The 11,184-nt window shown below is 32.5% G+C and overlaps 2 protein-coding genes and 1 long non-coding RNA gene across 4 annotated transcripts; all 3 read left to right on the top strand.

The window, feature by feature from the left end:
* Window positions 1-4,079: 4,079 nt before the first annotated feature.
* LOC109587776 (uncharacterized) lies at window positions 4,080-5,338 on the top strand. Its single transcript, XM_020003996.1, has 3 exons — window positions 4,080-4,673; window positions 4,722-4,808; window positions 5,111-5,338. The coding sequence occupies exons 1-3, from the start codon at window positions 4,080-4,082 to the stop codon at window positions 5,336-5,338; spliced, it is 909 nt and encodes a 302-aa protein (XP_019859555.1).
* A 97-nt stretch (window positions 5,339-5,435) lies between these two features.
* LOC109587777 (uncharacterized) lies at window positions 5,436-6,211 on the top strand. 2 transcript variants are annotated; one of them, XR_002187785.1, is made up of 6 exons: window positions 5,436-5,516; window positions 5,601-5,765; window positions 5,808-5,855; window positions 5,910-5,993; window positions 6,035-6,130; window positions 6,169-6,211. It is a non-coding gene; the product is annotated as an uncharacterized LOC109587777 (long non-coding RNA). The 2 variants fall into 2 exon arrangements; XR_002187784.1 differs by having other exon boundaries at window positions 5,910-6,130.
* A 642-nt stretch (window positions 6,212-6,853) lies between these two features.
* LOC105314851 (deoxynucleoside triphosphate triphosphohydrolase SAMHD1-like) lies at window positions 6,854-10,090 on the top strand. Its single transcript, XM_020003997.1, has 13 exons — window positions 6,854-6,993; window positions 7,065-7,100; window positions 7,147-7,241; window positions 8,622-8,691; window positions 8,746-8,837; window positions 8,884-8,943; window positions 8,987-9,086; window positions 9,134-9,232; window positions 9,276-9,335; window positions 9,389-9,478; window positions 9,691-9,773; window positions 9,825-9,867; window positions 9,918-10,090. The coding sequence occupies exons 1-13, from the start codon at window positions 6,877-6,879 to the stop codon at window positions 9,966-9,968; spliced, it is 996 nt and encodes a 331-aa protein (XP_019859556.1). The 5' UTR covers window positions 6,854-6,876; the 3' UTR covers window positions 9,969-10,090.
* The last annotated feature ends 1,094 nt before the right edge of the window (window positions 10,091-11,184 follow it).

Raw genomic sequence — 11,184 nt, 5'->3', positions numbered from 1 at the left:
GTGAATCAATGACTGATCTAATATTAGAATATGTGAGGAATTCCAAGTGTCTAAAAATAGTAACAAGAACAACAGTAATACATGTACATGTATGTACATTACATGTATATGTATATGTACATGCATGTATACTAAAAATACATGTACATGTACCTGTATGGTTTGTATGAGTCCTTCATAGCAACAAAACCATGACCACTTCTTATCTTAGCAATCTGTAGGAGAGAGGGAGGGAGGGACACTAATTAATAAGACCATTCTATAGTACAAGGTATTTTTCAAAATATTGGAATTTTCTTAAAATGGCCCTAACTCGAAAAATTGAAGTCAGAATTAGTTTAAACTTTCTACACAGCATAAGGACATCAATATGTATCAGAATACGTAATAAAAATTGGGGGGGGGGTGATTTTGGAGCCATTTTTCAGAAAAAACCATGGGTATTATAGCCTTGAATATTTTTCAGAATTTTGGCATTTTCTTAAAATGGCCATAACTTGAAAAATTGAAGTCGGAATTAGCTCAAACTTGCTAGACAGCATAAGGACTTCAATATGTATCAGAAAATGTAATAAAAATTTGGGGTGATTTCGAAGCCATTTTTTGGGAAAACCATGTGCTACAGTACAGGTGAAATTAGCATATAAAAATGAGACACTTCCTCTATCTCACCTCAATGCTGTCAGAGAAGAGGAACAATGCTATAGACAATGGTTTATTAGTCTTTCCATTATTGCTAATATTTAACTCCAACACATCATGTCTTGAAATAAACCAACGATGAGATGAAAGGACCGTCGCCTAAAGGGGAGGAGTCAGTTATTAAAGACCCCACCCACTAATTACCGGGACGTCCTCAATGTCACGTATAAGTTCAAACATGTGCATCTGCTTCTCTGTCTTCCTCTTGTCTTCATTTATGTGTCTAGAAGAATTAATAATAATAAATAAATAAAATACATGTACATGTAGTGATGTATAACTCACTCCATTACATTCTTAAGTTTTTCAACTGATTCCTCCAACTGCTTGTAATCAATGTGGCCATTATGTAATCAATTTGCAGCTACATATACATTATATGTAAGATTCTGCCATTACCCTTGTAAAAAATCCCAGCAAGATCTTATAAGATGTTTCATGATTTCACATGACAATACAAGAAAATGCAAGATAGAAATCTTGTAAAATCTTGTCACAGAAATTCTTACTAATTCTTGCTTTAAGATTTCATAAGATTTTAAGAAGCTGTCAGATCTCCCGAGATGTAACATGACTATAATTTTTGTAAGAATTTCAAAGATCTTATGAGTAAAGGAATATGTTAGAAAATGTAAGATCATGCCTAATTAAAATCTTGAAATATCCCACATTGTGAACTTTGTAAGAACTAACATGATCTTGTTAACTTAAAATCTTATAAGATCTTACAAAATCTCATAAGTTTATGATCTTGACAAATCTGCCAATAATCTTATGATACTATAAGATCACACATCACAGTATTTTGAGTCTTACAAGATCTTGAAAGATCTTACAAATCATGTGACGTCACAGGAAGTGTTGACAACCCACGATAGCCTTAACAGTAATGGCAGCATATAAAGAAACTGAAGTTTTAATCACTTCAATCAAAAAATCAATGACGTTCACATTCACATTTCACAACATTTTACACATGTATTATGCATTCATGCAATGTAAGATCTTGCCTAGATTTTACTGTTGCATTAATTTTTAAAGAGCATTGTATGCTAAAATACCATGCAAGAACTTGAAGGAATCTTGATAACAAGATCTTCCACTATCTTACATGACCCTTGTTCCAAATTCAGGAAAGATCCTGTTAAGACATAGTAAGAATCTTGAAAAGATCTTGCATTTGATCTTGCAAGAACTTGAAGGAATCTTGATAGCAAGATCTTCCACTATCTTACATGATCCTTGTTCCAAATTCAGGAAAGATCTTGCGAATTATTGTCAAGATTCTTGTCATGATCTTGTAAGAAAATTAACAAGATCTTGCTGGGAATTTTTACAAGGGATAAGCATGTGAATGAATAATGGTTCAAAATGATGGGCTTTAATTTTGAAAAAGACTATCAAAATGAGAGAACTATCTTACCCAACATCAGCTAAATTACAATGTACAGTACATGTAAATACTAGTATTTATATAATATACATGTACCTTGTAGTAATAATATGATCCTTGGTATTCTTTGTACTGGTGTTATCAGTAGTTCTGATAGTGTCTGGCGGCCACACTCTGGTTTGGACTCATTACACTTAAGGAAAGCATGAAACCTTGGGAACTGACGATCACAGGAACTGAGAGCCTCCTTAGTGACTTCAAAATAATTTATATATGGAGGATACACACGTAACAGCTCTTCAGACTATAGGGGGAGCCATTGAGTTATGAATAAAAATATAATAATTACTATTTCTGAATAATACCCCAGGGTATACAGCCCATATTTTTTCCAAAAAATGGCTCCAAAATCCCCTCAATTTTTAATTAAATTTTCTGATGCATATTGATGTACTTAGCTGTGCAGAAAGTTTGAGCTGATCCTGACTAAATATTTTTGAGCTATGGCTATTTTAAAGTGGAACTACTCCCTCTCTCTCCTTCCTCCTCATACAACAGCAATAACAATAACAGATACTGTACTGGTAAAAATATTTGTGGTGTTAAATTTTCATGATTTTTGGGAAAATATTAATTTCGTAGTGTTTCAATTTTACGTTTTCTTTTTAAAGCACTATAAGGTGTGGTCATATGAAGAATTTCACTGGATTAAAACTTCACACAACAAAAATAATGAAAATTAATCCCACGTGATATTTTGTACCCATACAGTAGTATAAATAAATAATAATTATAGAATAACTTCTTAGAGTCAGGGTTCAGTGAGCTGGTAATTCTCATCAGTCATAACTTGCCAATGATTGTATCACTGATCCATCAGTTACTCCAGTACTACTGATAAATATATAGACACTAATAGTACATAAAATAGAATTATCAGTTTACAAAAGATGAAACTACCTCAGACTCACTCAATTCAAGCCTTTAAGCTCAATCAAGCATCACAAAATTTAGCTTTGCATCTTAGGATGGCTTAGCCCCTCCTACTTTAATTAGATCAGATCACGTGGGCGTTGTTATTGAGCCCCACCCTTCTTTGCAAAACTTGAGCTCAATGGCTTCTCCTGGACAAGCAGACAATACAAATCAACTGCAAAGTATGTTTAGTTACTTATTTCTTATACTAAATACAATTATTTAATAGTTACTGATCTTGCTGAGGTAATTCAATTACTCAAAAGACATGGTTACTCAGGAGTCACTTACTATGATCTTGGTCTTTATCTTGGACTATCTCCTACTACACTAGATGTTATTAATAAAGAAAATGAAAGAAGTGTTTTAACGTGTCTACGTGAGTGTCTTACTAAATGGTTACAAAAAGCTGATAATGTTCAGAAGAAAGGTGGTCCTAGCATCTATTCATTGGTATCAGCATTGAGGGAATTAGGAGAGAATGGAGTAGCTGATGGAATAGATATAGAGAGTAAGTTTAATGAAAATGAGCATAATTTTTTACTTCTTTATAGAGCATCCTGCTTGTAAAATTCTTGCTTGTCATTCAGCTCAGCAATCTCTTTTGACTACATTACCTCAGTTGATTCTACTTTTGCATACAGCAAAACTGATAAAAGAGATGATCCTTCCAACTAATGTACAAGGAGAAGCTCTTTTGATTCAAATAAAAGAAGCTGTTTGTATTGACTATCAAATACTTAAAGCATTTGCTGAGATTTTGTGCAAAGCAGCAGCCACTGCTGAGATAGGAAATACTATCATGGAAGAATACAGTAAGTACTGCAACATAGACATGTAAATAATAGTTTTACAGGAGAAGTTTATCACAGTGATGACTTCATTAAAGCAAATGATGCCAATGGTAAGAATTTGCTTTTTATGATGTCATAATATTATTTGAATTATAGGGTTAAAGATTTATCTTCCCATGAATGTTACTTCTCAGTTTCAGTCCATGCGATTAAAGATGGGGCAAACATTCTTCAAAGTGGGGTCAATCATGATGAATAACCCTCAGTCTCCATCCATTGATAATATCAAATCTGTATTGCATACATACGACAAAGCATTAAGACCTCAAGTGGCTCAGTGTCAAGATATCCGTGAACTTTTAGAATTAGTTTGTGATAGCTGTCAGCTTGATGATATTAGTGTGCTGGAGTTCTTTGTTAATGAGTTCAATATAGAGGAGGCTAAATCAGTTATTAAGGAATATAAAAAAGCAATCGAGGAGCTAAAGGCAACAAAACTCAGTCAGTGTCTGAATGAAAGGATTTCATATGCTTCACCACTTGAGTGTGAAATTGTTACGATTTTTGTTGATGAAGTTGCTAACAAGTCAGTATTCAATGATGTCAAAAGGCTTTCATCAGCTGTATTTAAGGATCTATCACAACATATCAGATTAAATGTTGTTGAAGATGACAATTCCTTCACCATCACTTGCTCCTTCCCTTTGATTCTATCTGAGCAGTTAATTACAGCTGCTCTTAATAATATTGATGTATTGAAAGAAAACAAAGTGAAGAAATTAACCATTGGATACTGCACTGTGTATGAGGTAGATCTAAAAAAACTATTTTATGAAGTCATTTTATTATTAATACAGGTAAATGACACCTCCACTCCTACTAAATGTGGTTTAATGAAACAAATGATGCTGTCATTGAATGTACAACTGATTAACAGTACAGCGGTAAGTGAACACTAACTTAAATAATTTAGTCAAGTATATTGTAACAGTGTTCACCAGAAGTAAGTGAATTTTAACAAAATGATTTTACTAAAAAAGGAACTGAACTATTTTAAAAAATCACTCATATTTATAGTAACAGACAAATCTGGAACACTCTAGTCCAGAAAGTTCCAGTTAACAGAAAAGAATAGTCCAATGAATGAAAAGAATACTCTAATTAAATGCCTGTTTTAGCTTGCTTCTACTATTACATATGCCGTTTGATCCTATTGACATAACTTGTTCCTTTAATCATTTCATAGGAAAATACAACAATTAAGAAAGAAGCAAAGTTATTGAAGGAAAAAGCAGAATCATCAAAGAATGAAGCAGATTTGTTGAAGAAAGAAGCAGAGTCACTGAAGAAAGAATCAGGGTCATTAAAGGAAACACTGGATACTAAAAACAAAATGCTGAGTGCCTATAAAGCAGAGAGTGATAAGCTTGAAAAAAAAGCAGGTATAAATAATGTCATTGCAATAGTTCATTAAATTTTTTATAAGCTGAGATGAAGCAGTTACAAGAGAAACTATCACATTTAACAGAACGTGAAGAAGTTAGTGAGAAATTTGAACTATTTCATTGTTATGACATAGGAGAATGAGAAACTAAAAGAAATAAGAGAATTATTAGAAGAGCAACTTGCTTCATTTCAATCTGACAAAGAAGGTAATGTAAATGTACATGATAATATGCTAAATTGTTAATGATTAGAAAAAAAGCTCTATAGTGTTAATATAATTTTTTTTACAGAAGTCATACAACTGGAAAGGTCTTTACAGGAGAAGATTGAGGAGCAAGATGAAGAATTGCAACTACTTAAAGTACAGTTAGCATCGTATCAAGAGAAGGAAGGTGAAGAGGAAAGTTTTGCAGAAGAAATTGAGAAATTACAGTCAGCAACTGATAAAGATGAAAGTAAATAAGATTTACAAAACTTTTATACAATTATAATCATAGGAGATAAGATAGTACAAGGTTTGCTGTCACATAGTGGAAAGTTAAAAGGTATTTCATTTGCTTTAAGTCAGAAACTATGTTCTACATGTATTATGTCCACAGGAAAATTGTCAATGGCAGAAAAAATGATTGTGCAACTGCAAAAAGAATTAAAGCAAAAAGACCAGACTATGCAACAAGAGCAAGGTCAGTCCAACCAAGAGTTCACAATTTAGAACAATGTAAAGCATCACTAGCCAAGAGTAAACAAGAAATAGAATTATTGCAAGAAAAGATAACAACAATGACTTTACAACAAATTGAAAGAGATAAACAAGTGCAAGGTAAGCATTCACACAAATTTTAATTCATTTTTGGGTAGAAAAAGAACAAATGTTACTATTGAAAATTAAAAACTTGGAGAAAGGTATGTTTTACTTCCAATTTAATAATCATAATTATAATTCATTTTAGCTTTGGAACAAGAAAAAAATCCTCTTGTAAGCAAATTAGAATAATATTCCAAACCAATCCTCACTGATAATAGATATTTGAAGATGATATTCATGGTTCCATTGTCATTGATCATCCACTGATTATAAAAATTGTAAAAACACGTCAATTTCAAAGACTCAAAAATATCAAACAATTAGGTAAACTATAGGCCTTTAATTTCTTAATTAATCTTAAATGTACAATAGGTTACATATACCAAAATATACCAAAAGCAAATTATTCAAGGATGGAACACAGTATATATTGGGTAAAAATTAAGAAATACCGAAATATTATTTTAGCTTGTATGTAACTTGATATTTCAGAATGTACTATCTTGCTGGAGAGTATGTCAAACAACTTCAAAAGAGACAACCTGAGCTGAATATTACTGAGTCTGATGTTTTGTGTGTACAAATTGCTGCTCTCTGCTTTAACCTGGGTCATGGGCCTTTCTCTCATATTTTTGAAATGTTCCTGAATGAAATATGCAAAAAAAAGCACATTGAAAAGCCTTGGAATGTATAGGTGTACATAAATTTGTGTAATGTATTTTTTGTATTAAATATAGAATGTTTCTGAAGCATCAGTTTTGATGTTTGACTACATGTTTGCAGATAATGAAGATTTAATGGATTCTTTTAAAAGATATTTTGATAATCCTGAAGAATATATTACTTTCATCAAAGAACTTATGAGAGAAAAAAGGAAAGTATGCATTTAGTTTTATTTTTAAAATAATTATTACGTTAACAATTGAAATAATGTGACTCTATCATTTAGATGCAGTGTATCCAAGACAAAGAATTTCTGTATGAGGTACAATAATTGTATTTTATGTACAGTATGTATGTGTACATTATAGATCATATTAAATGAAAGTCAAATGAATGTCAATGTAATTGATTGCACAACAAGGGATGCTGCTGTATTGGAGGCAAAAATTGGTTTCAATTGGAGGTACATGTATAGCAGAAAATTTGGTGGTGCTTATTGCTTAATAATTATTGGTGATTCTAAGATTTCAATGTATTGGCAGTTTTTAACGACCTGGGGGCGTAGCATCCAGGTCGTTCCTATAATTGATTTCACCTTCGCGCTATGTATATATTTACCGTATGGAAGGAAATTTTGGAGGTATTTAAATTTGGCGAATTTGGCGTTTTGATAGCCATTCGCCAAAATAAAAATTCGCCATTTTGAGCCATTATACGCATGCTCAATGGCACGTGGCTACAAATTCGCCAAATTAAAATCCGCCAATAACCAAAATTTAGCAATTCGCCAAAATTTAGTCCCTCCAAAATTTCCTTCTGTACGGTATTTGTATGTCCACACTTACATTTCTTCTATACACGTTGTATTGGAGAAATAACAAGCCTTAGCAACCATCCGCCCACGCTCCTTTACGGGATGGGTGTGGCCACGGCAAACAAAATGGCGGCTTACACATGGGACAAAGTTAAGAGCTTTCTAACAGCAAGAGCAGGGGCGTATCTAAGGGTGGGCCTGGGTGGGCCTGTGCCCGACCAAGTCAGCAGACCAAAAAATTTTTTTCTTTTGTATATTAGTCCTTTTAAAAATATTGCTCACTTTATTATGATAGCAATGAGACAAGACTAGCATAGCTAATAGTTTTAGCCAGTGTAAATATAATGATGACATGGTAGAGACTTCCATAGCTCCATTTGGGCAATTGGGCTGCCATTTTTAAAATAATAACTACTACTAACCAATCAGTTATTAGACTATTCACATTAATTATTAAAGTAATCGAGTTGAAAATGGCTAAGAAACTCTGCTGAGTCTGTTTGAATGTCTTCCCAAGGCCAGTACTACTACTAATGAAGAAAATATAAGCACTAAAGTGCACATCTTAGCTTAATTAAAGTAATAATCGTAGTATTTAATTGACCACGCCCATCATGAATATTAATTAGCTCTAAAAATTTTTCGCGGCGCGCTTCGCGCGCCACATATTTTTTCTCCGTGCCCAGCCAACTCTCAGAGCTTAGATACGCCCCTGAGCAAGAGAGCATAGAGATACTGTCTAAAGACTTTTCTAAAAGCATTATAAGGTAGAGAGAACCTTTATAAGTCTTAATAACGACAAAGTTATACTTGCAAGGTGGTGAAATCAATTATAGGAATATTTTTTACACTGTTACGCTTGTTATATTGGGGATTTAGCAGCCATGTGTCATTGAGCATGTGAAAAAAACTGGTGAATTTTGTAGTGGCAATTTTATCATTTATCTACCAATTACCAAAATAAAACTCTGCGAATTTTATACATTTGTCACACATGTAGTCTATATGTATTTCATTTTTATTTTATAGAGTATTTCTGACCAAAGTTCGTGTTTTGAGGTGTGGTGATGGTAAATTACACATCTGCTTCCATGAAGATGTTAGAAAACATTATTTACATAATGTATCTAAATCCACACTTTTACAATAATAGGATTTGGAGACATACAATGATTTTTTTAACACTCGCAGTGGCATTTACAGGGACCTATATTATCTTCGTAAAACAAGAATTGTTGATTTTATGTAAGTACATGTACTGGGTATATTGTCTATTACTCAAAACTTTCAGGATCAAAATAATATTAACCAGAGCAAATGATACGGAATTGATTCCTGTAGACATGGATAGGTATTTTTAGTTTTGACATTTTACTAATTTCATATTGACACAGAAAGGTAACTATATTTGATGCTACTAAAAGTATGGCTGCTTATATACAACTCACTGATAGTGTTCTTACTCTCATTAAATCAGCTGTTAAAGATCCTCTTGTTAGTGTAAAAAATATTACAGTTAAATAATAATACCATGTAAATAGGCACAAGGACTGCTCAAGTGTTTGGAAACGCAAAAATTTATTGCACAAATTGGTTACATTGTACCACCAGATGGATGGACTAAGAATCCAGAAGATTTGGTAACTATTATTAAGTAGATATAACATTAGGATTTTCTAATAGAAAAAAGCTATTGTAAGAGAAACTATTAGTGATGACATTGGATATGATCTCATAATTGATGTAACTAATATATTTTATGAAATTACTATGTACATGACTACATGTACTTGTAGCCAATTCAAAATAGATATGAGGGGTATGAAGTATGGACACAATATTTTTATCGTGATGATGGCTCAACTGATAAATGGGTAGAAAAATGGGTTAGTTTTGTCATGCATTACATACTTACCCTATAACTTTTATCAGTCAAAACAAGTCTTTTTCTTGTTCAAATTAATATTTATCATCTAAATTTTTGCCATTTTTGCTATTCCATCAAACAAAACAGCCTATCAAATTGACAAAATTTTTGACCAAATAAAATATGGAGCTGTACCATACATGTATATCATTATTTATTGGATTGTAATAGGCACAAAAGAAATATCATGCTAATTCCCAATGGCGTGTTTTCCTTGCCAGTGGTAATAGAAAATTGATGGCGACAGTACAAGAGTAAGTAAAAAATGTACTAATGACATTAGACTAACTCAATAATAATAATAGAGGATTGCAAAAAGTAATGGAAAATGAAAAGATTCAATATGGGGTAAGAAATATATATAATTATATCAACAGTTATATGTACAAAATTCTTAGAAAATTTATCCAGCTCCAGAAAATTTTGACTTGATGCCTGATATCTCATGATATGAAAATGCTTTAATGGAATGAGTGAAATGAATTTCAAAAAGCTACAATTTAATAATAATGCTCAGTTCTTAGTGTAGAACTTATAATGTCAAATGCTGCCTATTAATAATTATAGTGTGTTATAGTAACATAGTAAACATATCTTTTGATTTAATTCATGATTATACAATTATAAATATTATTCGCAAAAGAACATGCACGTACTATAATGTAATGAGATAACATATATCAGGGATAAATGTATATCCCTGCTTATATACATGTATAAACCTGTTAATGATACCAAGACTACTGATATTGATGATATTCCAGTCTTTAAAACTTACATGTTCCTTTATAGTCTCGCTAGCCAGACTCTAATTTACCAAATAAGAGTCTGGTGCCATGCCTAATATCAACTCATGTTTTCAATGTTATGATTTGCGTGGGCAAGGAATGTTAATCTCTATAAACACGCCCACGCACCACAATATTGTGGATTTATTACTTTTATACTGATTTTATACTTGCTGGTATACTTATTTTATACTTCATACTTGCTTTCTGACATCAAGAAAAATAAAGCAGTCAAGTACTTGTCATTTTTGGTTTTTTTCGGTAGTGCTGAAGTTGGAGCAATCATGGCAGCTGAATTCATCTCGGATCCAAGCACATTATTTTTCAAAGCATTTCTTTACTTGCCTAATTGTCTAACCATCAGAGCAGATAAAGGCAATCCAGTCGGCAGTTGTAAAATAAATAAATAGAAAGAAAGTATTAATAGCTCACTCAGTTCCATTCTTGATAGTAGACATGCCGTGCGTGGGCGGATTCTAATGTAACCATAGTAACAGTGATCTGATTAGGTCGACCGAATTCCGCCAGACAATCACAAGTTGATGTTAGGCATGAAACCAGACTCTATTCTAAATATTGAGTCTGGCCCCGCGAGACTAGTTCCTTTATAGTCTGTAGATAAGACTATAGTCCCTATCTAGTTGAAAGTGTTAACACAGTGATTAGGTCAATGATCAGGATAGATTGATGTGGCTGGACCAAGCATAAATTATAATTACACTTCACATACATGTAGCTATAAATGCTTGAAAATGAAATCCATGAAAATGAATTTTGGACAGATCCATAAAAGTTTTATTCCTCAAAAGTTGCCAGCTGTATGGTACATTACACATGCACATTCACGTTTTGGATTTGTCATTTTTGATGATTATAA

The sequence above is a fragment of the Amphimedon queenslandica genome, unplaced genomic scaffold (genome assembly GCF_000090795.2).
Source record: "Amphimedon queenslandica unplaced genomic scaffold, v1.1 AMPQUscaffold_12451, whole genome shotgun sequence".
NCBI lineage: Eukaryota > Metazoa > Porifera > Demospongiae > Haplosclerida > Niphatidae > Amphimedon > Amphimedon queenslandica.
The sequence above is the reverse complement of the archived record's forward strand: the minus strand, read 5'-3'. Positions and strand labels throughout refer to the sequence as shown.